This window comes from Hyaena hyaena, unplaced genomic scaffold (genome assembly GCF_003009895.1).
Source record: "Hyaena hyaena isolate Hyena2069 unplaced genomic scaffold, ASM300989v1 scaffold_60, whole genome shotgun sequence".
NCBI classification, from domain to species: domain Eukaryota; kingdom Metazoa; phylum Chordata; class Mammalia; order Carnivora; family Hyaenidae; genus Hyaena; species Hyaena hyaena.
The window spans coordinates 488,608-514,600 of record NW_024080692.1 but is presented as its reverse complement, the minus strand read 5'-3'; the positions used below and the strand labels follow the sequence as shown (position 1 = coordinate 514,600).

At 51.2% G+C, this 25,993-nt stretch overlaps 1 protein-coding gene across 7 annotated transcripts; it reads left to right on the top strand.

The window, feature by feature from the left end:
- Positions 1-546: 546 nt before the first annotated feature.
- On the top strand, positions 547-24,210 carry TFAP2A (transcription factor AP-2 alpha). 7 transcript variants are annotated; one of them, XM_039231834.1, is made up of 9 exons: positions 547-664; positions 1,003-1,099; positions 10,423-10,476; positions 10,620-10,857; positions 14,036-14,087; positions 16,151-16,382; positions 18,300-18,418; positions 20,372-20,513; positions 22,322-24,210. In XM_039231834.1, exons 2-9 carry the CDS (start codon positions 1,062-1,064, stop codon positions 22,608-22,610), a joined length of 1,164 nt encoding a protein of 387 aa, XP_039087765.1. In that variant the 5' UTR covers positions 547-664; positions 1,003-1,061; the 3' UTR covers positions 22,611-24,210. The 7 variants fall into 7 exon arrangements, with proteins under 7 accessions (XP_039087765.1, XP_039087763.1, XP_039087761.1 ...); XM_039231832.1 differs by lacking the exon at positions 547-664 and having other exon boundaries at positions 1,012-1,253; positions 10,423-10,480; XM_039231833.1 differs by lacking the exons at positions 547-664; positions 1,003-1,099 and adding an exon at positions 8,011-8,147.
- Positions 24,211-25,993: the final 1,783 nt, after the last annotated feature.

The window sequence follows — 25,993 nt, the reverse complement described above, 5'->3', positions numbered from 1 at the left end:
GTGTCCTAGACGACGGCAGCAGGCGGGGATGACCGGGCCTGTCCCAGGAGTTAGGTCTAGGCCCAAGCCCTGGATCCTCGGATCTCTCCCTGCTGGAATGGGGCCGGCACGGTTGCCGAGGAGTGCGCGGCCCGAGGCTAGGCTCCTCACCCTGGCCGCCCTCCCGACCAGGTGTGGTTCCCGACGGAGCGGTGAGCTCCTGGGGAGCCCCAAATCCTGTGGCTTCTTTTAAATCTCCCTTCTAATTAGAAGCAGCGGTGAAATCACTTGAGCGATTTTATCTGTCATGGGAAAGCAAACCCCAAGCCCAAACCTCAGTTGCCCATCCCAGAACCACCAACGCCCCCAGTCTCCCTTTAAAAAGTTGTTAGTGGAAAAGATAAGAGCTGGGAAGCCATAGAGGAGTGGGGGAGGGGCGCACCTTAATTAGGAGTGTGTGAGTGTGTGCAAGTGTGCGTGTGTGTGTCTGCGGTGGGAGGAGACTAAACCTAGAAGCCAGAAATGAACACAATCGCGAACGTTTTCACCTACTGAGCAACACTTTGATCTGGGATCGGACGCTTGCAGCGGCCCTGGGGCCGACTCACCGGGCCGGGAGCGTCCGGAACCTCGTGGGTGGGTGAGGAGGCCCGGACCCGGCTCCGGCCCCACCGCGTGCCGCCAGGTGCGCGGGACCTAGCCGGTCGGGCCCAATCTCCCGGCCTCGCCCTCTTCCTCCACCCCACCCCCTCCCGATCCTGCCCCCACCCTCGGGGTGGAGACTCTCCTAGCCTCAAAGTTCCGAGGGTGGGGGGCGAGAGTCGACGGAAGAGCGCGCAGATGCCCCCACGGCTTGAGTGTGAAAACACACCCACTCACGCTCGCCTCGCGCCCTGCGCACCCCAGCAGGCAGTCCGCCTCGGTTCCCCGGCCAGGGACTGACCGGGAAAGCGGGTTGGGGCTGTTGGGAAGAGCTGGAGCTGATGGCGAGATTGCCGCGGCTATAAATCCATCACTTCCCAGGTCAGCTCTGCGAGGCGCTGGGACTAGAGCCGGCGGAGTGAATTCCTGGGCTAGCGCGCATGCGTCGGCAGGTAGCAACCCAGCTCTTTATGACCAGGTGAGATGTTGGTGAGCAGGTAAAAAAGGAGGATTTGCCTAAGCGATTCCAGGGAGCGGGCCCGGCCGAGCCCTACAGCCCATGCCCGGCGGGGACCCGTCGCCAGGAGCGCCGAGCCGCGATGTCCATACTTGCCAAAATGGGGGACTGGCAGGTACGGGGGTTTGCCTTGGCTGGGGCTGAAGTGGGCGGGGGTGGGGCGGGGGAGGGGGCCGGGAGGGGGGGAGGCGGAGAGGAAGAGCCTTGGCCCAGGGCAGGAGAGTCGTCAGCGAGGCGCGCCTGGCAGCGCCCAGGAGTGTTCCCGGGAGAGAAAGGGCAGAGAAAACACGCGCTGCCGGCGGGCCCAGAGCTGGGGAAAGTCCGGCGCACGCTCCACAGGTGGCCCCGGGGGGTCACTTGCGGTTTGCGCTACAGCTTTTCAACCGCCCCCCCCCCAACAGTAGAAACGCGGGTGGATGACTAATTCGGGAGGGGGAAGGGCGCCGGGCGGGGGCTGCAGTGCGTGGTAAAGAAGGTTCCCCCGCTCGGGAAGCCTCCGTTCTTGCCCTAGACCCCAGGGCTACGCATGAGGTGGGGTCCTGGAGCACCTGTCTTCCCGTCTCCAAGTTGTGGGGACCTAATGGGGGTGGAGAATGGAAAGAGGTCCGGATGGACGGGTCGCGCCGGCGAGAATGTTCTTTGGGGGAAAGACTTCAAAGAGTTTGCACAAAGTTTAGCCTCTCACTCGCGAAGGCAGTTTGCGCCGCTTGGGCTACGGATGGGGGTGACTGGACAAGGGGTGGACGCTGGGCGGTAGGGAAGGTCCAACACTTTCCCAACACTTTCCCAAGCGGACGCCTGCCACACTAGGCCGCCCGTCTTACAAGGCCAGCTGGGCCCTGGATCTTGCCGTCCCTGAGCTCGGGACCCGACTCGGCCCCAGGAGCGTTCTTCCAGCTCTCGGCTTCTTCTAACTTCCAGACATTTCCCCTGGGGAAACCAGCGCAGCTCTGGCCTGGCTGCTGCCTCCTCTGTTGCCGATTTCATAATGGGAAGCGGGGAGCCCTCTGCCGCCCACCCCCCACCCCAGAGCCAAGCGAGGCCTGGTTAGGGTGAGATTCTGGGTGCCTAAAAGCCCGTCGGGCGATTCGAACAGACTCCCTGAACCCCCGGAGAAAAGTCAAGGGCCTGCTCTTTCTGGAGCCAGGTCCTTTTCTTGTTTCAGATTTGTGCCATTAGTAGTAAAGTTCAGAGAAGTCCCATCTTTACTATGTTCCCTGGAGTTGGGGAAAGGAAGCCGTCTTGCGATTTCTATTCCCTTCCTTGTATTGATCATTTTTATTAACACTGAGCTTTTTTATACCTCTCCCCTCAGCCAAACCTCACTAAAATGCAATTTCATCCCCAAAGGTAGACTGACTTTGTGGTTGAAGGGTGCAAACAGCCACAGGAAACACAAATGTTAGAAATCCACATCTTCCTCTCCCTTGCCCTTTTAGGCCTCAGGGCCCTGGTTCATTCCCTTCTCTGGAGGGTGTAGAGTCCGGGAGGTCTTTGGCTAAGGGCTTTGCACTTTTCTCCACAAGCCGACTGGACTTCGCAGCAGAAGGCCCAGGGTCTGAGAAAGCGCCAGTAGCATAGCCTCCGAGGAGGTCTGAGCTTCCAAAGGGCCTAAGGTTCAGAAGCGGTGAGATTCTGGCCGGAAGGAGAAAAGAGCGAACCCAGGGCCTGGCTCCTGCGGGCTCACAGTTTGGCAAGTGGTGGGAAGCCAGCCTCTAGGGTGGGGCGCGTGGATTTGGGGCCTGGAGGGGTTGGAGCCTTCAGGCTTGGCCTGTTGGGCTCTTGGGTCCCACTGCGTGGTGACAAGCGGAGAAAATAGCCATTCCGGCCTCTTGCGGTCTCTTTGTTTCTCTCGCCGTCTCTGTCTCGCACTGATACTCATTTTCCCCTCCAACGCCCTCTCCACGCCCTCACTTCAGGCCTGGACCCCCGACCTCTATCCCCAGGCCTGGCGCTACCATCCCGGGGCGCTGGTGAGGACCGAGCATTGACATGCAATGAAGCGACTTGTCGTGGTAATGACGTTCACACCAACGCGGCTAGGCTGGCTCCAGGGGCCGCTGGGGCGCTGGCCTGGGCCTTTCTTCAACGCCCGTAAGTCGGGCGGCGGCGCTGAGCCCGCAGGCCCCAATCTGCACCTCAAAGGCACCCTCGGCGGGAATACAACAACAGTTTAGCGGCCACGGCGGGTGCGGAGCCAGAGATCTGCGGGTCACGGGTCAGCAAGGCGGGTGGGGGTGGGTGAAGGAGATGAAGGGCCTTGAATGCCTTCCCCAGCCCACCAACCGAAAAAGCGAAACTTGAAGTTCCCCTTAAGCACGCTGTGGCGACGTCTGAGGGTGTAAAAATCCCGTGTTCCCAGGCGTAGGATTTGGTCTACAGATCCCGCTCTGCGGCTGCGGCTGCTGTTAGGGAGGTGGAAACGCTCGCGGCGGCCCATCTCCCGACTTCTCGGGACTTCTAGGCCCTGCGGCGGGCGGCGGGCCCGCGGCAGCCCCTCAGGGTGCGTGGGGCCGGCCCTGGACGTTCACCGTTTGCCGGGTGGAGCGTGGCTCCTAACCGCAGGCGGTGTTCAGCCAATGACCTGTGCTAGTGTTCAGGTGCGGAAAGGAGCGTGGGGACTGTCCCGGGTGGCCCGAGCTCTAAATCCCCCTTCTAGCTCAAGTCTTCTTCCTAAGTTGTGGGAGGGCCTCTGGCCTACTCTGCTAGCTTGGAGAATTTGCGGTGGTCACCCAGAAGCGCCACTGCCCTTTTACAGATTTGGGGGAAGGGAGGGGTCTTCCCTCTTCTTGTCTCCCTTCCACCTGTTAAATGCTCGAATTATTAATAGCCTCTCCCCTGCTGTGAGAACACACTGTGGCAACCTGGGAAGCCTGGAAGTTTGCACGAAACAGGCCCTAGGTGGAACCAGAAGTCATTACCAGAGCAATTCGGAGGCAGCCCTACTACTTGTCCGTGAGTTTACGAGTTGCGATATTCAAGAGGGAGAAAGACACACAAAAACTTTTTTTTCATGGAGGACAAATGAGAAGCTCCGCCCGAGAAATCAATTACTCCGTATTTCAAAGGGTTACATCGCGGCTTTCTTGTTAATTTCTCCCTTAAAATAATTCACTAAAACAGCAGAGAGAGGGAAAAAAAATTAAGCCCGGTGGGGCGAGCAGGTCCCCGTGTGGAGCCGGAGAGCCCAGACTGGCCATCCTGGCCCGGAGGGGGGCCCCGGGGCCTCCGGCTTCCGCGTCAGCCGGGCACGGCGCCGCGAGCACACCCGCGTTAGTAACATCACCAAATCATGAAGGAACTCTCCCTGCTTTAATTAAAAAGGGGGATCTTGGGAAAACTGGAGCAGATTAGCACAGCGAAGAGTTGGTTCCCAGCGATTTATTTTGATGCATGCATGACATGGCGCACACATGTCGGTATTTCGGCTCAACTCCAGAAGCGACTGTGAGACTCCATAGGAGTTCTGTATTTTGTCCACACCGCACCTAGAAAACCCTTAGCCCAAACACCACGTTGAATTATCAGTCAGCTCTAGCTTCATACAAACGAGAGGAAAATCATTTAACCCCTGGAGCTGTCAACTAACCTCTTCAGGGTACAATTTTTATTTTACACGCGGCAATTAAAGGATCGCAAACCCCAGCCGAGCGACTGGAGCCGTTTGGCAAAATCTTCAACCTGGGGTTGGGGGAGGGGGGAGAGTGCAAAGCCAATAAAACTCCCAAGGCGCTGGGGCCCGAGGTGGCGGCTGCCGCGAGCGTAGGCGCTCTCTCGTTGGGCAAAAATCCTGGAGTGAGTTTGCCGCTCTTGGTTTGGTGATTACATTTAATTGCGAAAGGGATAATAATTTCTAATAAAATCGGACGGGGCCGAAAGGACCGCGCGGTTAGCGGTGGTAGGGGTGAGGGAGAGGGGCCGAAAGCCCGGCCCCAGGCGCAGCCGCTTGGACCCTGCACGGTGCAGGTTTTTTTTTCCGGAGGGCATCTCCCTGGAGGAGGAGACGGAGAGGAAGGGGAGTGGGGTGGAAGGGCGCGGGGGCCGGGGGTGACTGGGGTCGGGGCGCGCGGCGGGTCTCCGGGGAGATTTCATCCGCTCACAGGCAGGCGTGCGCTCTAAGAGCAAGTTTGCGGCTTGGAGAGGCCTTTATACCTGGGTCGGAGCGGCCGGCCGCAGATTGCGGGGCTGGCGAGCAATTGGACTATTGTTGATATGCTAATGAGGCGATTAGGCTGTTGGTAAAGAGCTGGAAAAGGGAAAAGTTTCTACCATTAGAGGGAGATCTCCGAGCGCGCACGGGAGCTCTTTCCCTTCTCGCCTCCTCCTCCTCCTCCTCACCCTCCTCCTCCTCCTCGCCCTCCTCCTCCTCCTCCCTTTTGCCCTCCTCCTCCTCCTCGCCCTCCTCCTCCTCCTCGCCCTCCTCCTCCTCCTGCGCTCACCGCCGGCAGCCGGCACTTTGCGCTTACCCAGAGAGTAGCTCCACTTGGGTGCGAGGCGGAGAAGGGCGCAAATCCGTTCACGCCGATCCATGAAAATGCTTTGGAAACTGACGGATAATATCAAGTACGAGGACTGCGAGGTAAGCGCGGCGCTGGGCATCCCTGCAGCCGCAGGCTCCGCGCTCTGCCTTCCCGCTCCTCCTCCTCCTCTCCGCGCAGCCGGCCGCGAAACGCGGGTGGGACAAACTTTCCCCAGCGCAGCGCCCGCCTCTCGGATTCGCGCGGAGAGCGCCAGGGCGAAGCTGGAGACGAAGGATGTGGACGCTGCCTTCTTTCACTTCCCTCCTTCGAAGCTCGTGTCCCACTTACCCTCCCCCCCACCTTTTTTTTTTTTTTTTTCCCTGACCAATTTTGGGTCTGCCTAAGAGTGGGGCGAAGAGACGAGCTTGGGGTTTTGAAGCAGTTGCTGGCAGTCAGGCAGGCGTCTGTGCGCCCTGCCTGTCTCTCCAGCGAGATTCTGGGGGCCCGAGTCACCAGGAAGAGAAAGGAAAGAGAAAATCCTTTTTGGCTCTTTAACTTCCTCTCCGATCTTTACTATTTCTTCTCTTATTTATTCATTTTTTTACTTCCTTCCCCCCTCCCCCCTGCTTAAAAAAAGGCCCTTTTCTGTCTGGAGAAGGGGCCCGCACACTTCTGCCTGAGCTGGGTTGGACCTCCCAGTTAAGGGGCTCAGTTAGGAAACACTCCACTCCCCAATTGCTTCGGGGCTCGCTCTAGGTATCTGTGTTATTGAAGGAGTCCTAAGCAGCTTCTCCCTCGGAGGGAAGCTCTGGGAGCATCCCCCGGGTAGAAGTGGGGAGGCTGCGCGGTGCGGGGCCGGCTAGCCGCAGGCTCCTCCCGCTTCGGCCCCCGCAGCCGCCCGGCGCCCGGCTGCGTGACCGTGGGAATCCCGGCGGGGTGCACGCGGCCTCTGGCGCGGGGAGCCCGCGGCGCCGGCAGAGCGCGCCGCACTGCAACCCGTTGTAAAGGCCGGGGTGTCCGGAGCTCGGCTTCCCGCGGCAGCCGGGGAAGCCCCCGCACCCCCGGAACCCGCCTGGCTGCGGCGGCCGTGAAGTCCTCTGCAACCCCAGCTGAAACGAGCGGCGGAGTCGCGCCAGGGGGAGGAGGGCCGCGGCCGATGGTTACCTAAATAGGTGGTAGTCCCTGCCTTTGCTGGGGGGTTTTTTGCTTTTGTTTTTTCTTTTCTGCTCTTTTCTTTCTCTTTGACATTTGGAGCTGGAAATGTCTGGAGCAGAGGTCTATGCGGGCGCAGCAGCGTGGGTCTTGTCTTCACTCGAAATCAGAATCCGGGCTTATGTGACCGATGTGTCACCCGTTCCCTTCCCCCTCTCCTTTCCGTCGACTATTTTAAACCTTCTTGCTTTCCCGGGCCCTCCCTTTCCGCCCTCCCCTCACCCCTCGGGGCACGAGGGGACACCCCACGGGGACCGGCACTTCTCAGGGGGCTCCGACCGTGCGCGCTGCAGGGCGCGGGGACCCCGGGGCAGACCGGCCGCTTTGTCTTCCGGCCTGGGGTGGAGGGGGTGGCTCTGCGGACTGGTCCGAATGCAGCCGAGCCCCTCCGTGGAGGACGAACAGCCCCGCCGGGGCTGCAAGCGCGAGGCGGGGGCAGCTCCCCTTCGCGGAGGCCGAGTGCGGGCTCCGCGCGCCGAGCCCCCGGCGGGCGGGGTCCGCACCTCTGCGCGGCGCTGGGCGCCTGAGACTCAGGTGGGAGGCGAAGAACTCGCTCCCTCCGAGGGCTCCTGTGGGGCGCGTGTGCATGTGTGTAAGTGAGACCAGGGAGAGAGAGAGAGAACAGAGTGAGGGCTGTTGCCACAACTTTGCGGTGGGCGAGCGCCGGAGCAGGGATTTCGGGTTTCCGAGCCGGCTCGGGGCTGTCTAATTATGTCGGGGCTCTGCAGGGACACGCAGGAGGCGAGGTGCCGCTTGTTCTGACAACCCAGCGGGCGGACTGGCGGCGGCGGCGGCCCGGCAGCGCAGGGAGAGAGCAAGCCTTGTCATCCGGGCGGGGGTGGGGGTGGGGGTGGGGGGGCGTCGGGCGGGAGCGGCGCAGCCAGTCGGACGGGTTTGCGCCGGGAGCCGGGAGCCCGTGCCAGCGGCGCCCGGGCTGGGCCGCCTCGCGTCTCTGCGCGCCCCGGGCCGCGTCCCGGCTCCCCCCACCCCCACCCCTCCTCCCCGGGCCCCTGCCCCCGGGAGAGCTGAGGGCGGGGCGGCAGCTGCCGCGGAGCCAGCGGCCCGGACCGTCCGAGGGAAGCGCGAGCGGCGGCCGCAGCGAGGGCCGGGGCGCCGGGCGGGCCGGTCCCGGGCCGGGGCGCCGGGCCATGGAGGAGCGGCGCGGCGGCGGCGAGGGCGGGCGGCCGAATCCGGAGTCCCAGGCCCGGCTGCGGAGCGGAGGAGCCCGCGGCCGGAGAGGGCCGGGCAGCCCCTCCCGAGCCGGGAGCCCGATGAATGCCCGGACGCGGTCCCCGGCTGCTCCGGCCCGCGACGCGCGGCCCCCACGGCATCCCGAGGTCTGCCCCAGCCTTTTAGGTCCGATTGTCCTCGCTCGAAGCTTCCTCTCTCTCTCTCTCTCCCCCTCCCCTCCCCCTCCCCCGCGGCCTCCCCCTCCGTGCGCTCCGGCTCGGCCCCCTCCCCCTCCCTCCCTCCCTTCCTCCTCCCGGGCTCTCCCTCCTTCCCTCCCTCCCCTCTCCCCTCTCCGGGCTCCCCTCTCTCACCCACACTTTCTTTCTCACACACGCACGCAGACACATTCTCCCTCTCTGCGCTCTCTCCCTCGGTTTCCCTCTCTCCCTCTTTCTCTTTCACTTTTGCATGCCCTGCAACCTTTTAAAATGTTGCCCCTTCCCTGTGATTCGCCAGACGCCGCGCCGCGGCCCCCCGCGCGCTCGCCCGCTCCCTCTCTCGCCCGCTTTTTGTCTCGCGCGCTCCCTCTCCCCACCTCCGATTTGCTACACTGAGGCTCCCGTCAATGGACTGCATTGAGAGCCGGCTCCGGCGCGAGTTGCCTCTCCGCTTCACGCTCGATTTCCAGGCATTCTTCCCTTATTAAGTATTCGTGTAATATTAATAGTCATGAATATCTGCTATTAGGAGGCTCCAGGAACGCTGCCCAGCGCGGTTATTAGAAGCTCAAGCGAAGCCGCCGCTAAGAAAAGAGGGGAGACACGGGGAGACAGACACACAGACACACACACACTTTTTTTTTTCTTTTTCCTTTTTTTTGGGTTTTTTTTTTCCCTCATTTTTTAAGGAACTTTGAATCCTAACCGATCACGGCAGGATAGAGACCGTGGGTTCGACCAGCTGAAGGCGCCGCTCCAATCGGTGGTTCAAGTTCGGATGGACCCGAGCGGGGCTCCAGCGCGCGCGGGAGCGGCTGCGCCGTGACTGCATCTCTGGGTGGCGCGGGGCTCTCGGCGCCTTTTGTGTGGGGCGCGCTCGGGCGGCGGGGCAGCCGGGCTCTCCGGGCTTGCTTGGTTTTTTTCCACCCTGACTCGTTACCCCAGACTCTTCGCAGATGTTAGTTCACAGTTTTTCAGCTATGGTGAGTCCCATCCCCACCCCCACCCCTGCTTCCTTAGGAATTCTGTTCTGGAAACCTGGTGCGGCGGAGCTGCCCGCAACCTCGGGGTTCGCGCCCAGGTTTCCTTCAGGGCATCCCCCACCCCCTTTCCATTTGCATTTCTCTCTTTCCTCTTTCCTCTCGCTTTCCCCCCCCCCCCATTCTTAAATCGAATGCATTACCCCTCCGTCCCCGCTCGACCTCTCCCGGCGCGCAGACCTACCTCGCCGCTACTTTCCCAGGCGGGTCCCTCGCCACGTTCATCTTTCTTCCCTCGCGTATTCACTTGTTCCCGAGGTGTTCTCAACATTTGGGGCTTCATCCATCTGCAGGGAAAACGCGGCCCGGTGTGCCCCCCCTACCCTCAGAGCCCGGGGGCTGAACCTCCGAGGGTTCGCACTCCCTGGAATCCACTCCGTTCGCCTGTTTTGCAAGCGAATTGCAAATACGGGAACATAAAGTCGGGCGTTTTCTTCTGCCCTTTGGGGCTGGGGTGCAAGGGGCGGGAGCCTCCGCCCCGGGGTGCACCTCTCTCTTTTAAACCCATTAAGGCTGAATCTTTCTATTTTAAACCTTGACTTGACGTCCCCCTCTCCCCATCCGTATCATAAATCGACCCTGTCGAGAAAAAGAGCTCCTAACTGAGGAAGCGGAAAAGAAAGACCCCCCAACCTGCAGTTAAAACCTTCTTTAAGCTGGTAATTTAAACGTGTGCTTTCGTTACAGCCCCTCTATGAAATGTTTCTGTTTAAATAGTCATGAAATGGTAGTGGTCTTTGAACGGGTACGATTTTTCTCCAAAGAAGTGAACAGGGTAAACAATAAGGCAGGTTCAAATCCGGGGGAAAAAGGAAAGGCCGGTTCTGCTGTTTAATATTTAGCAGGAATTTTAATTTTGCTTAAGGGAGGTTTCGCGCTGCAGCTACACGGAGTGTATTCTGGGAGGCCTTTTTCCGTCTTCTCCCCCCGCCGTGAAAGAAACGCAGGGCCTCTTATGCCCCCACATTTGCACGATCTAATTCCCTGCGTTCGGGGAAGCGCCCGCCTCGCTTCTGGGGTATCTTCCGAAATGAACAACTTGGAGCTCGTTTCCTTCCTTCGGCGGCCTGCCGCTGGGGGTGCGCGGCCCCCCGCGCCGGCTGGCCGAGGGGATTCAGCGCGGACGGCTGCAGCTCGACGCCTGATTTCTCGTTCTTTCCCCGTCCCCTCTCTCCCTCTTTCAGGACCGTCACGACGGCACCAGCAACGGGACGGCACGGTTGCCCCAGCTGGGCACTGTAGGTCAATCTCCCTACACGAGCGCCCCGCCGCTGTCCCACACCCCCAATGCCGACTTCCAGCCCCCCTACTTCCCCCCGCCCTACCAGCCTATCTACCCCCAGTCGCAAGATCCTTACTCCCACGTCAACGACCCCTACAGCCTGAACCCCCTGCACGCACAGCCGCAGCCGCAGCACCCGGGCTGGCCGGGCCAGAGGCAGAGCCAGGAGTCCGGGCTCCTGCACACGCACCGGGGGCTGCCCCACCAGCTCTCGGGCCTGGATCCTCGCAGGGACTACCGGCGGCACGAAGACCTCCTGCACGGCCCGCACGGGCTTAGCTCAGGACTCGGAGACCTCCCGATCCACTCCTTACCTCACGCCATCGAGGACGTCCCGGTAAGAGGCCGCGCGGGAGGCGCGAGGAGGGGCGCAGCCCGTGCTCACCTCCCCACCCCCCCCCACCCACCCCCCGGAGAAGATAATCGGGACGTTGGGCGGGTGGGCCCGAGTTTCCCTCAATGGCGTTTGCTTCTCCGAAATGTCATTTTATTTTTATTTTTTGGGCGGACACTTTGAGAACCCACGTAAACGACCGAATTGAAAAATAAAAAAGTAGTTGAGAGTTACAGAGCCCTAGGACAACGGTTCCTTGGAGCTCTTGCAAACAATGCCTGCATTACCATGTCCACCAACCCAGAAATAAATCAGAGGGATGTCACCATTAACAATATCTGGTCCTCTCCACGACAGTAGACGGTTTCGATTGGGAGAGGATCTAATTCCATCGCTGCGTCTGGCGTGGGGATTTCGGTCTGCCCTGAAAAAGACGTTAAATCCACCCAAAAGAGCTCATTGTAATGCCCTATAGCAGTTTAAAACAAAGTGCAAACGACATACTAAGAAAATCAGTCTTACCGGCTTTTATAAGCACTGGTGGTAACTAAAAGTTATGTGTGTACCCTACACTGATTAAAGAATAGTAAGTAGCAAATCGGAGCAGGGGACATTAAAATGCAGCCTCCTTCTTCTCCTAGGGGTGCTAAGTGCTGACCTCATAAATCATTAGCTGGGTTCCCAACGCCTATCAGAACCTGCTACACCCCATATTAAATTAAATGTTTGGAGACTATTGGGCAATACGTTATTTGAGTTCTAATTCAGTTATCAATAAATGCAGTTTAAAATGATTTCTGAATAAGCATGGTATTAGCACTTTTCCCATTTACAATGTAAACCAGGCTATTGATAATTTGAAAATACTCTCTGAAATTAAATTTAAACCAGCATCTCTGTTTCAATTCTACGTATTTATGGTTTCCTCACAACCTTCCTGAAATGGAATTAGAATGAGCCAATAATTTTATTAAAGCTGTAAAGGCTCTGTTAATGCTACTTTTCTTTGGAGAGGAAATGTATCTGGATGTGATTTTTGCTAAAATGCTATTTCAAATTAGTGCATCAAATATTGCAGCAATATGTCCGTTGACAGTTTAATGATTACTGCATTAGATTGCAAAGAAAATGGTCAGATGAACTTACCTGCTTGCTTGGTGAATTTGAAACAGTATTTAAGTTACATAGGAAAATAGAAAATTTATTACAGCTCTCATTTGGCCCAGTTAATCACTGAAATTTGTTGGTTATGTTGAGCAGCCTTGCACGGAAAGCAAGAAAGTCGGCACTTGATCCATTGTGGGATTTAGTATAAGCATCGTGTGTGTGTGTGTGTGTGTGTGTGTGTGTGTGTGTGTGTGCGCTCATAAATGATTTTGGAAACTGTTACTAAACAGTACATTTCTTGGGAAGTAAAATGAGAGGAGCAAGAGTTGAGAAAAGAGCAGTCAAAAAACAAACCTGGAAGTTGTGAACGTTTTAGTTCCCCTTCCCAAAGAACCTCTGAATCCTTTTCCTGGCCTGTTCTTTGGAATTATTTGAATTGCAAAATGCTTTGCAACCTTTTGGAATTACTGTGAATTAGAATTGCTCTACTTTGCAGAAATTCCAAAGTGGCTGGTGTGAATTCTTCATACCTGTATAGTCACTCTTTGGGGTGAAATTAGTCAGTAGGAGAAATTAACCAAAAAAATCACATAAAAGCAAGTAAACCCAGTTGCTGCTCTTCCCCCACCCTCCCCCACCTATTAGGAAAAAAAATTCTTTCAAAGGAATTTGGGTCAGGAAAAGGGTTGTTTTCAATTTTCCCATTGCTGCAACAGTTAACCTTTAATAAGAATGACTGCTAAATATTTAAGAAAATCAAATTGATGGTGAAAATTATTTAATCATTAATATCTCAGTGGGGTTTTAAACTTAACAGTCTTCCCTGTATGGACAAGGTCTAGAAATAACACAAATAAAAGTATTATGCCACACTACATTTACTTTATGGGTTTAGGGTGCATGCATAAAGGGATCATATTTCCCCATATAGTTAAAACACAAGAACTGCAGCAGTAGTCATTTCTGAACATTTCTCAATTTAATTATACTTAAATCCAGAAGCACTTTAGGCAAGTTACAAATGAGAGCATTGAGTATAATAAAACCTGTAATAAAGCAACTTAGTACCATCCACCCGGAATCATTGCGATCAGGCACAATTAACAGGAGCATAAATCCAAGACAGAATGGAAAATGTTCGAATCAGTATTATTGTTGGACAAAGACTAGAGAAGGAAGTAATAGTTTTTTAAATGGTAATGCCTGTGTTTGGTAACGATTGCGAAATCTTCTATCTCAGCAGCCCTGGTGCTAATTTGTAAACACAGCCAGACATTATATTGCCTGTCAGTTTCTGCATTAGAAAACATGATTTCATTTTACTTTCTAATCACGTTTTGACTCTAGCACACACGTATACCCATCCATCTGTAAAAAAAAAAAAAAAAAAAGTGAGAGAGGAGGGGAAAAAAAAACCAACAAATCTACTGCTGGACAACGGGGGAAAAAACCTCAGAGGTTTTGTGTGTGTGTGTGTGTGTGTGTGTGTTTAAATCATTTCCCTATTCCTTTCTGATATCCAGTTTAGGCAGTAGTCTTCTTTAAAAAATTATTTTTGGTTTTTCATAAGTGAAGGTGTGTATATGCATTTGCTTCCCATCACACTACCTAAAATGTTTAAAATCCTCCCCCGTTACTTCCGCCTCTGTCATTTCTATTGTGTTTCTCTGGCTTTTGCTGCCTGAACACTTGAATCGCTGAAGTCCGAAGCCGCGAGGCGCCAAGCTAAAGCTAGGTGTATTTTTAAAGGTTATACCGACTTTGTGAGAAAGATTAGGTGCTCCAAAACTTGGTTTCATTTCCAAAGAAAGTTTTATTCCCCACCCCCACCTCCTTCAAACATGGATTATTTGCTGGGGGAGGAGAAATTGGCCGTGGGTGTGCAGTGAAACCTCTTGAGTTGCAAAGCCTCAAATTCCAATAAGCCAAGATGAGATGTTTATATATAAATGTCACTATATGGGAGGGGGAAATTGTGATCCTACCCCCTTCCCCTCCCCCCATGTTGCACGGAATATTCATTTCCTTTTGTTTTGATTATACACTTACATCCATGTGTACCCTTTTGTTGCAGCATGTAGAAGACCCGGGTATTAACATCCCAGATCAAACTGTAATTAAGAAAGGTAAGCCATTTCCTTCTACATTCCAGGCATGTCCTTACAGGCATAGTGCTATTTAAAAGAACTTGCAGAGCTGTATTTATTTTTTTCAAATAGGATTTCCTAAAGGCTCAGAATTAGCAAATAGATGGGCACAGAACAGCAATGCTTAAATGAGCGGCTCTCAGTGTGTTAGTAATGGCAACAGGCTAGCTTTGTTCATGATTTGACCATTTAATTTAGTTTAATGGTATCTGGACAAACACATGAAATGTGTAGTAGTTGAACTGATTTGGAAGTGGCATTTCAGTGTTGAAGTGGTTTAATAGTTTAGTTAATCCATTGTGTGAGTGGCCATGAGTGTTAAGAAGTGGTATAATGCTAAAACAGTGCAAATAATTCAACATTAATAGAAGGACAGTTGTGTCTTTTGTAACACGCCTTAGCAGAGGAAGGAAAACACTTCCACGTTCTTCAATTTAATTTCTCATTAGCTGTTTAAGGATTTTTAAACTTTGTGAATTAGGTTAACAAAAATTTGGCTTTTGGTTAAAATTAGCATCTTGAAGATGCTGGGATTATTAGCATAATTGTTCTGAGCAGAAATTGTTTTTAAAAAGTGTCAAGTGATTTGGATGGATTTGTAATTTGTATTGTGTTCAGTGAGTAGAAATAAACTTTACTGGATTACATGCTATTCACAGCAGCTTTTTTTGTTGTTGTTATGGTAGCAATGTTACATTTCGGGATCCTAGGCACCACCAAGGACAATGCTATATAAAACTGTTCTCATTTCTAACCCCAATCAGTATATTGTTAGCTAGTTTAAAGTTTCATTTTTGCATCTGTGAAGTCTTTGTCACGTCAAATTAGATGTGCAAGGGATAAATCTTAAGAGATGCTCTTTCCAAGTCGACATGATAATTGGCTCTTTTATTAGTAATCTCTCAAGAGTTCGTTTAACTCCTATTGTCTCTATTAGCCTCCCCAGAGCTATTAATGTCACAAGTGATCTATCCAAAACCTAGAGCCCCCTACCTCCCCATACGTCTAGAATATCCCCATTAAAGAGGGAGGAGTACTGTGAATAGAATGTATGCATATTATTATATATGTCTCCTTGTGGAATTTTAAAATACAAATGCATACTGTACATAAATGGTTGTGAAAGCATCCGAATTACACTGGTGCTGAGAAATGTAACATGGTAGTACACTTTCTGCTGGCGTTGGATTTTTTTTCTGACTATGGTGGGGCCGATAACGAAGAGCTTATGATTTGAACCAGCAAGAATATATCCTCTCCCCTTCCCAGTGAATACACTTAAGCAGACAAGGATGTTAACGATTTGCTCCACAACAGGGGATATTGCTAATATTCTATGGTAGGCCTATTTATCCTTTTTTCTCCCAGTTGAAAAGGGGGCTTTGGGATGGATTTCCAAAACCCGGGTCTTTTTCAAAACGTAACGTAGGAAAGGGCTTATTCCTCAAAAGGATGGGTGGGGCACGTGTGGTGTGTGACGAGCGAATCCACCACCTCTCAGCTTGGTGCCCTAACTGAGGTGCTCACTTACAGGCCGCTTCAGCCATCTAAACTCCGCTGATTTTAATTGTAGGTCTCTGAAGCGATTTCTTCCCAACACTAACCCCCCCTCCCATCCCACAAAATCTCCTAAGCACATACAGTTTGCTCTCGGTGTGCAAATGTAATGGCCTCCCCTGCACACTTATACTCCAGCACTTCAGCTGGGGCCACTGTCCTCGGATGAGGGCCCGGGGGGTCACAATGTCACTACCATCTCTAGACAGCACCCTTACGGCTAACAGGAAAGGGTCCAGGCGGAAGCTCGGGCCTGGCTGGTGGTGCCAAGTGGGGGCGCCGGCAGGCCGCCCGGGTAAGGTGCGCCGAGGGGCAGGGGCTCGATCCCCAGCAGACACCAGGGAGTAGGGCAGAAGGTGGGATTTTCAGGGCTGGAAGGAAAAGTGGCGGTTGCTGCACAAGCCTGGGCGAGGGCCGGGGTCGGGAAGGACTTGGGAGAAGGGACCCTCGACGCCCACACGCAGCTTCCCTGTCTGTCTCCGCAGGCCCCGTGTCCCTGTCCAAATCCAACAGCAACGCCGTCTCCGCCATCCCCATAAACAAGGACAACCTCTTCGGCGGCGTCGTGAACCCCAACGAAGTCTTCTGTTCAGTTCCGGGTCGCCTCTCGCTCCTCAGCTCCACCTCGAAGTACAAGGTCACGGTGGCGGAAGTACAGCGGCGCCTCTCACCGCCGGAGTGTCTCAACGCTTCGCTGCTGGGCGGAGTGCTGCGGAGGTGAGGCCCGACTCCGCCCCGCCCGCCCCGCCTCGCGGCCGGGGGACACACTTGCGCCTGCGCGGGGCCGACGACGCAAACGGGCCTCGCGCCACGGCCCTCCCTTCGCGGGAAAAGAAAGGGGCGGGGAGAAGAGCGCCTAACCCGGTGGGTGGGAGCTGGGGGCGGGACGAGGCGGCGCGCGCCTGCGCTCTTCCCAGGCTTCCCGCGCGCTCGGCGTTCTGGCGCGCGCCCCGGTCCGCCGCCGCCGCGCGCTCCCCGGGCCCTCCGCCCCCCAGCCCAACTCCCCGCGCGCACGCGCAGCTCTTTCCACCCCGCGTTCAGTCCCGGCTGCTGCAGCGGCGGGGCGCCGTGCAGCCACCTTTTTACTCTTCGCGAACACCTCGCAAGCCTTGGAAAACTTCCTCTCAGGCGCCGTACTTTGGCTTACCTCCGTGTAGGGTCTCCGACGGAAACCCACCGTCCCTTGAGTAGGGTTTTAAGTGGAAGGCAGTGGCTTTCTCTCGAGTCGGCCGCCCTCCCTGCCCCCCTCCCCCCCTCCGTTACTGTCACCTCTGGCCAGACGGCGACTCCCCGTGCCTAGGGCGCTCGCATTAGTAGTTCCCTTGTACTGCAGCCGCGATGCGCCCCAGGCAGTATGCAAGATACGGTTACGTGCATCATTATGTGTAGTCGTTACCCACGAGTGCATGTTACATACGTGGCTAGGGATACACATCTCACCCCTGTGAGGTCGGAACGATTCGTTTCTTAGATAAGGTTTTATAAGGGTCTGCAAGGTGAAGCACCTTCCCTCGGGGCACGTTTCTCCCTCCCTTGAGTGCTTCCTCCTAGAGTTCCACCCAACTTAGTGAGTGGTGGGTGCTGGGTTGAACTTTCCCACATGACCTTTTCCTTTTTTTTTTTTTTTTTTTTGATAAGAAAGTAGACCAAGGACTTCGCTGTTTTGACATTTATTCTTTTATGTATCTATGAACCCATAGGTCCGCTCTGATGGGGATCTCCCATACAAAGCCTTATAAAGCCGTTTTTGGAAGGTTTTAACATCAGTTTTTCTAATCTTTTCTTTCTCCTTCACAGTCGCTTTGCTTCCCTTTGTAATCCTTCACTGACATAGATCTGAATCCGCCCTGTGCTTTTTCCTCCCCTTCCCCCATCCCCAATATTGGAGACTGTTTACCTAGGGGAGTATAATCTAATCCACACAATTAAAGAGCACTTGAGTAGGGAATAAAATCTGAAATTAATTAATTTGCTGTTTTATTTAAACAATTTATCTTAACCACTTTCTGATCATGGGAGTCTATTTAGACATCTATTTAGAACCACCTCCATTGTCTGTGAAATCAGTGAAATTTTTAAAGGCCGATCTCCGCTTTCCATATTTCCAGTTAGGCTAGTGACACGGTATGTAAACAGTTGGTGAAATGAATTTCCCACTGGGGCCAAAGCCAGAGCAAGAAACGTGAGAGTGATGATAACTTTGGTTACTCCGAACAGTCTAACAGCAGTCCTTGCAAAGATGATTTAAAGACCCCACTGGGATTTGTGTGATTGTAACAACAGGGAAAATATACAGTAATCAGTTGAACTCTAAAATACCTCAAACCCTAGAGATGAGAGTTGCGTTTGTTTGTTTGTGGTTCTTCCATAGAGATTTGGGAAATCAAACCCTTTGAACCTGCCATAGTTGCTGTAGCCATAACTGCATACAGGGGGTGCTGCACTGTTGAGCATTTGTCTCCTGTGATTTTTCTGTAACTAGCCCTTCCTCGATTTCCCTCCCTAAAGTACCACCAGGCCACGATTCTTAAATTTTGAAAAGCACCTTTGAGGATGTTTTCAAAATGAAAATAATGTGATGTTGAGCAACCCAGTGTTTTCTAAATCCCTTTCTTGCATATATTTGTGAAACAGGGCGAAGTCTAAAAATGGAGGAAGATCGTTAAGAGAAAAACTGGACAAAATAGGATTAAATCTGCCGGCAGGGAGACGTAAAGCTGCCAATGTCACTCTGCTCACATCACTAGTAGAGGGTAAGCGAGTCCACTTGCTAACAAGAAGGGACTGGTCTTGTGGGGAAATGGATAATACTTAGTGGCCGTTTGGTTGTATTTTTGTGTCAATGGGGCGGTCTCGTTTTTTTTCCCAGAGACTAACTGGAAGTGAACAGAACGCTTGCATGTCAAAAAACTATTTGCATTTACTCCTGTCGTCCTTTTTTCTTCCCCTCTGCCACAAAATTACACCTCCGTAGCTCAATCCAGACCTAAAAAATGTGAAAATTTAAGAACTGCATATAGTCCAAGTTCCTGTCTCCTTTATAGAACTCAGCAGTAAATCACTTAAGCTATTCTGACATCTGCGTTTGAGAAATGCGTGACCATTACTTCCTGAATTAATTTGGGAATCTTTGACCTGCATCCTGATTTAAGACCGTCCTGAAAGCTCAGGGTTATATGCCCTTTTAGGTTTTTGTTTTCCAAACATATGCTCCCTTATCTGTTACTTGATTGTGCTTCTCTAGTGGAGGGGAAGAAAAGTGAGCAATTTTGGATTCTGAATTGTTTGGCTGGAAAGAAAAAAGAAATATAAGCATTGCCAAAAGTTTCTCATGGCAGTTTTACGCACGCAAGCGCGCGCGCTCGCGCGCACACACACACACACACACACACACACACACACACACACTTCCAAACCCTTCAAAACAAAAGCTACCCCTGTTCTCACTCCATGGTCTAGATACCCTGTCACCAGAATCCACTTATATTCCTGCTTCTTCCAGCTTCTTGCTAAGTTTTTCTCATTCTGAATTGGCTTCAGTTTAGATGTGTTGGAATGAATGTATAAGATGACTTGTGTTTTCCTATGTGTTACACTGATGATGTGTTGTGTTGATGGGGGGGGGAAGACACATTATCAGGTAGATTTCAAAATGGCCATTTATATTTGAAGAAGGCATTTTGTCTTATTTACATCTTGCACTTGAGAAGATACATTACAATTGACTTTAAGCTCCAGCTTTATAAACACTAAAAAAAAAAGTTCAAAACCATAAATTAGAGTAGGAATCCTATGAAGCATTTGTTCATGGCGTTAAAGACGATAATTTGTTAAATAACAAGCAATTGTTCGGGGCCAGAAACTCAACTACAGTAGCGTTACATTAAAACTAACATCACTACAAAGGAGAACCCACTTTCCATACCCTCCCCCCCCACCCCCAAGAATTACATGCAAAGGAAATGGTAGTAGTGGCTGCGGGTGTGGTGTGAGCGTGTGCATGGGTTTGGGGGTTGAGTCCTGTAGCGGGGAGGCAGTTTCTGGAGAACTGTTATTGTTTTGCGATCCGCTCCATTTTATGGAAACGAGCTCTGCAGAGAGGGCTTTGATGCTCTAATTGGCGCATGCGTTCTTCCGGAGCTGGAGCTAATGGCAGGAAGCCCTGCAGTAAAAACCAACTGGTTCAGGAAATTAAAACCAAAGATTCGAAAATCAACTACACAGACAGACTCAGTGGAGTGACCCTCAAATCCTCTTGGTTAATCGGTTTGGATGAACAGATAATTATACGCGATCAAGTTAAAATGTAAACCTTTAGTTGTTCCCTCGCAGAAAAGCTCGGCGAGTCATTATGAATATCATTTATGAATGTGTTGATAGGTGTGAGGTTGGCGGACAAGAAACATTTTAAACGAGAAGTTGGGAAAATGTCATCAGGGTGGGGGGAGGGGACCCGCGTGTGGGGGAGGGGACTCACATTTTCAAACCCCTCTTTGGCCTTCTAGGCCAAGTGGCCATTTTTTTTTCCTGATAAATTCATCTGCCAGATCCTACGGAGAAGGAAATAAAATTCCTGAAATGAGAAAACAAGGAGTTTGTGTTTTCTTCAACATCTGGGTTAAGCAAATAAGGGAGTTGGGAGGAAATTTTGATCTCGGGCCCCTTTTCAATTTCTTGTTGCCCTGCTGCCTCTCCTCTCTTGCCAGGAGAAGCCGTCCATCTAGCCAGGGACTTTGGGTACGTGTGCGAAACCGAATTTCCTGCCAAAGCAGTAGCTGAATTTCTCAACCGACAACATTCCGATCCCAATGAGCAAGTGACAAGAAAAAACATGCTCCTGGCTACAAAGTAAGGCATTTACCTTACCTCTTCCGGGGTCTCTCTCTCTGTCTCTATTGTCCAGAGAAACAACTCTGGAAATTGTTTCGGTCTCTGTGCTTTTTTCCTGTCTTCCTTTTGTGTTAATCAGCTTTGTTGTAAATTGCTGAAATTAACAATGAGGTTTTATAAGCCATACTGTTTGAAAGGGGAAGTGTAGGCGGGATTGTTGGTGTCTTTCCATCTTAATCTTAATCCTCTCTTCTGCTACACCTCATTTTTTTAGAAATGAGTGTGGGGATGTTGGGGGGGGTGGTAACATAGTTATTTGATAGAAGCTGAATGTGGATTGGTGACTCACTTGTTTTAGAAAGCCCAGCGTCGAACCCTTAAATGGGTAACAAGCTTGCCTCTATCAGTTTTTGTCTCCTATCAATATGTTCTCTGAGGGCAAGGATTAAGCAATGGTCTGCAAAATGTACAAGCTGAGAGTCCTAACTTCAGCCTTAATCCCTTATCCCATTTCTTGCCTTCCTTTCTCCTCCCTCCTCAGAAGTCACACACACACACACACACACACACACACACACCCCACAAGTTTTAGCCTACAGGCGAGATGTCAAATAGGTTTCAAAATGGCCCAAGTTCTATTCCCATCAGTGCTTGGGCTGAATAGGCTTCTCCAGGTGGTGTGTGAAAAGAAAATTACTGTTTTGATATGTTTTCTGGAAATTAAAAGGCTTGTTTGGAAGCCCTTAATTATCAAAGTCGATGTCACAGGAGGGCATGGAACCTGAGGGCAGAGGCTGAGGCCTCAGGCGGGGTAGTTTCTGACCTGGGGACATCAGCTGGCCTTGGAGAAGGCAGCCTACTGATGCTCCCCATTCTCCCTCCTCCCTGCCTCCCTTATACTGACACCCCCCCACTCCCCCACCCCCACCCCCAGGGCTTCTGCTGCCTCAGGGAGCCTCCAGCTACCTTCCTTCCCAAGCATACAGGCCTCATCTGCCTGTTTCTGACTTTTTGAGACCCTTTTTGAAATGTCAACTTTTTCTCTTCCCTTGGCTCCCTAAGCCCACCCGTGTTCACAATTTCCCTAGATTTGGGGGTGGGGGGAGGGTGGGGGTGGGAAAAGAGGTGGAATGAGAAGTTGAAATTGAAGCATCTATTCCTTCTCAAAGCACAGTCAGAATTGTGCCCAGGTAACAGGTTTTCTGTGCCTTTTTTTTTTTTTTTAAGGCAAAATAATCCCCAGAAAAGTTTTGCCTTTCTGTCTGCCTCCAACCTGATTTGAAGGTGGATGAGTGGAGACTTCATCCCACCAACTGGGTTCTCTCTGGAAGAAGCAGGAAGAGGGTCTGTCTCAGATTTTGAACAGGACGCTGATGGCCGCGTGCTACTGACCACGGGCGAGGGGCTTGGGTGTCTGACTCCTGTCCCTCTTATGCTCCTTTGTTTCTCTTCTAAATGTGTGAAATGTTTTCTGTGTCTTGGGTGTTTGGTATGAGCGAGAAGAGAGGCGGTTAGCAGTTAAGGGTAGCTGAGGGGTGAGAGAGAGAGAGAGATTTGTGAAGGTGGAAAAGCAACGCACTGGCGGGAGGAGCCATGTTTCAGTGGACACGGATCGGTGACAGGGTCTTCCCCCACGTCTGTCTCTGGGGCCTTGGGTCACACCAGGGCTCCCCCGATTCCTGGGGAGGGAACTTCAGGGAGAAAGGTTTTCTCTCTGCTGCTGGTGCTGCCCACAGGGGAGCCTCATCTCTCTCTCTCTCTCTCCGTCCCCCACCACTCTCTCTCTGTCTCTCTCTCTCTCTCTCTCTGCTTCACTTGTGCTGCAGACAGATATGCAAAGAGTTCACTGACCTGCTGGCTCAGGACCGATCTCCCCTGGGAAACTCGCGGCCCAACCCCATCCTGGAGCCCGGCATCCAGAGCTGTCTGACCCACTTCAACCTCATCTCCCACGGCTTCGGCAGCCCGGCGGTGTGCGCCGCGGTCACCGCCCTGCAGAACTATCTCACCGAGGCCCTCAAGGCCATGGACAAAATGTACCTCAGCAACAACCCCAACAGCCACACGGACAACAGCGCCAAAAGCAGTGACAAAGAGGAGAAACACAGAAAGTGAGGCTGTCCCCCGGCCCTGCGTCTCCCCGCCCACCGAGCCCACCCACTCGGTCGTCTCCCCCGCCACCTACCACCGCAGGCAGGTGACAGCTTTCGGGATCAGCAAACCCCCACCGCTGCTACTGCTGCCGCCGCCACAACCGCCGCCCACAGCCCTCCAGAGCCCGGGGTGGGGGGGCTCTCTCTTCGGTCAGCGGGACAGCCCCTGCTGACTCCGCCCCCCTGCCTCAACTTACCCCCGTCAGCATCAACCTCCCCTTTGCCCTCCTGTGGAGCCTAAGAGAACAGAACAGGCCTTGAAGCCAGCAAAGAAAAGTTCTGTCCAAGTTTGTGAACCTTTTTTTAAAAACAAAAAAACCAACGAGAACTCAACAATGACAACCACCACAAAAAAATGAAAAACACTTTTTTTCTAAAAAAAAAAAAAGGAACCTAAAAATTAAAAAAAAAAAAAAAAGGATATGAGCTTCATGGGACTGAATCACCACCTTCCCTTACACACTTCGGTTCAAATTGTAGCCATACTAAAAAAACAAAAAAAGGCAAAAAGGATAATGACATTTTTATCAGTATTGTGAATAAACTTGAACACAAATACACGAAGTTCCATATGTCATGTCTTCAGTTGTAGAAGTTTTTCCTCTTCAAGGTAAAGCGACCAACTTGAACTTCCTCTGGCAACACGATTCACAGTTATATAAGGGAATCAGTGTTCACGTCTCTGTATATATTTATTTATGTGTAATTTAATGGGAATTGTAAATATGGTGAGTCTGTTTTAAGCCTCTTTTTTTTTTTTATTTATCTGGTGATCTCGTTTACCTCTTGTTTAGTGGGGTTTTGAATCTTCCGTATTAGTTCTTCATGTGGTTCATAGTACTTATTTAGAAATTCAAGATTTGGGGGATTTTTTTCCCCCTCTGGGGTTCATGAATTTAGCCCTGTTGTAGCATGTTACAGATGACAATGAGACAGCTGAACGAAGAAAAACAGAGTAAAATAAAATTTTATATATAATTAGTACTACATTTAGCTTTTCATTGAACTGAAAGAAAAAAAAAGTGATATCGGACCCTGGAAAGATTTTGAAACTCGAGTGGTTTGATAACCCTTCTATGTATTGTGGGGAGAAAAAAAAAAGTTTATTTTATTCCACTTCCTCCCTCGAAAGGATCATTTGAGCAATAAATGAGTATTGTCTTTAAACCAAGGGTAAGGGATTCCCCACCCCCCCTTCTCTCTCTCTTTTTGTTGAAAGAACTTCAAACATTTGGGACCACCTGGTATTCTGTATTTTCACTGGCCATTTTGGAAGCAGTACTAGTTGTATTGTATTGAGTTGTGCTGGCAGTAGTTTTCATGCCTGTCAATGTATCATAGTCCTTTGTTACCCAGATAAATAAATATTTGATACGCTTTATGTCGATTTTTTTTATTCAGTGGCTGTCTTTACCCAGGCGTATTTTTGTTCTTGGCAGTATTTTTTATTCAGTATGGTTACAGTAATTGAGTTTAACTCTCCCTTGGCAATTGCTCCGTGCAATAAGCAGCTGAACCCATTGTTTCCCTCAAGTATAATAAAAACTTACTTTCAACTTGGAGTTCAGAGCAGGGTATCATTTAGATATTCCACCGAGTCTGTATTCAGACAAATTACACAATAAAACCCAATGTATTCTTTTGGATAAAAGATTGTTTGTACTGCTAAAGGAATGACATACTATCTTTTCCTGACTAGAGACATTAATTTTATTATTAAAAATAAAGTTTTATTTTATTTATGTTGACCCTTTAGGTTTTCGTTTGTGTTTTGGAAGCCACAGAATAAAATCTTCAGAACCAAATGTTAAGGATGACCAGGAAGATGAGAACAGAACAGAAGATACTCCCCCCCACCCACCCCACCCCCTGCTCCCCTACCTACTCTGGAACCTGTCTCAGAGGATAACTGACATTTGAATTGTTAGTTCATTAGCACAAAGGAAATACCACTTAAACCTTCACTTGCGAGCTCCAGCTTCTCAGTGGCTAAGACATGTAAATGAGCAAAAGCTAGCTCTGGTTTTGTGGGCAGAGAGCAGGAATGGTTGCAGAAACGCCCGTGGAGCAGGGAAGGGGAGGGCACATTGTCTCCCATTTATTTTAGCCTTTATTTAGGGCTGAGTTCACCACTATGCTGTTTGTAGGATCTCCTGAGGTAGCAGAGGTGAGTGGGAAATGACGTTCATTCCCAGGGTCTCTTCCGCCTGCACCCTAAATGCCCCCCCACCCTTTTCTGTCACCTCGAGGCTCCTCCTAGGACCTTTCAGAAATAGAAAATGTGCTCTGAGGTGGGGTGGAGAGGATGGGGGAGGGCTCTGAATCCTGCCCTACAGACCTTTCCTATCTGTCTTCCACAACAACAGGACTATATGCTTAGCTCTTAAAGCAGGAAGGACTTCCTGGACCTAAAAATGGCGAATTCAGAGCTTTTGGAAAGTCTGATTTGGAAAGTCTTTGCTTTGGAAGTGATGGGGGGTTTTAATGTTTTTTGTTTTTTTTTTTAAAGAAGAAAATGGAGGTAGTTAACTGGAAGGTTTTCAGGAAAGGTCGTAGAAGAGGTGTCTAGCTATACATACTGGAGGAGATTTAACAATTGTTCATCTGGTTTGACATTCCGAAGGACTAAGGAAGCAAAGCATTAGACAGTGTCCATTTTGCAGCCCTTTGCTTTCTAATCTCCTTATGGAAGGCTGTGTAAAATCAATCTCGACAGACAACGAGAGTTGGTGGAGTCTCAATTCTATTTTCCAAAGCCAGAGAATTCATAACAATGGTGGGTTTGTTTTTTTTTTTAATTTCAAATGGAAAGTGTATCCTCAGAACGCAAGGCAGCAATTGTTTTTTAAAGCGGTTATTTATTATTTCCTAGAGAGACTGGTTAACTGTAACGTAGATGTAACAAAATAATGAGGCGAATGAACCCTAACTGTACATACTCTTGACAGAAATGAAATGCACACAGCATCGTAGCAGGTGAAGTGAAGCATTGTCTATCAAGGCTGTTTTTCTTGGCTGCATCTCAGATTGTGTGGGGGATCCTAACCTCAGGCACAATAGCATTCATAAACAGCCATACATTTGCTGCTCTTTCTCCAACGACACATAAATACTCATTTTAAAATGAAAACAATCTTATTAAATACCATTCATTCATATCTGGATTTACAGATGCTTGTTATGTGGGAAAACCTGAACCCAATATAATCCTTGCATCCTGAGAAAGATAGAGAGGAAATAGTGGGTTAGAACATTACAAGGTCATAATAAACAATGGTTTCCAAATGCACCGAATTAGTTATTTTTATTACACAGTTAGACATTTTGAGGATCAGGATATTGTGA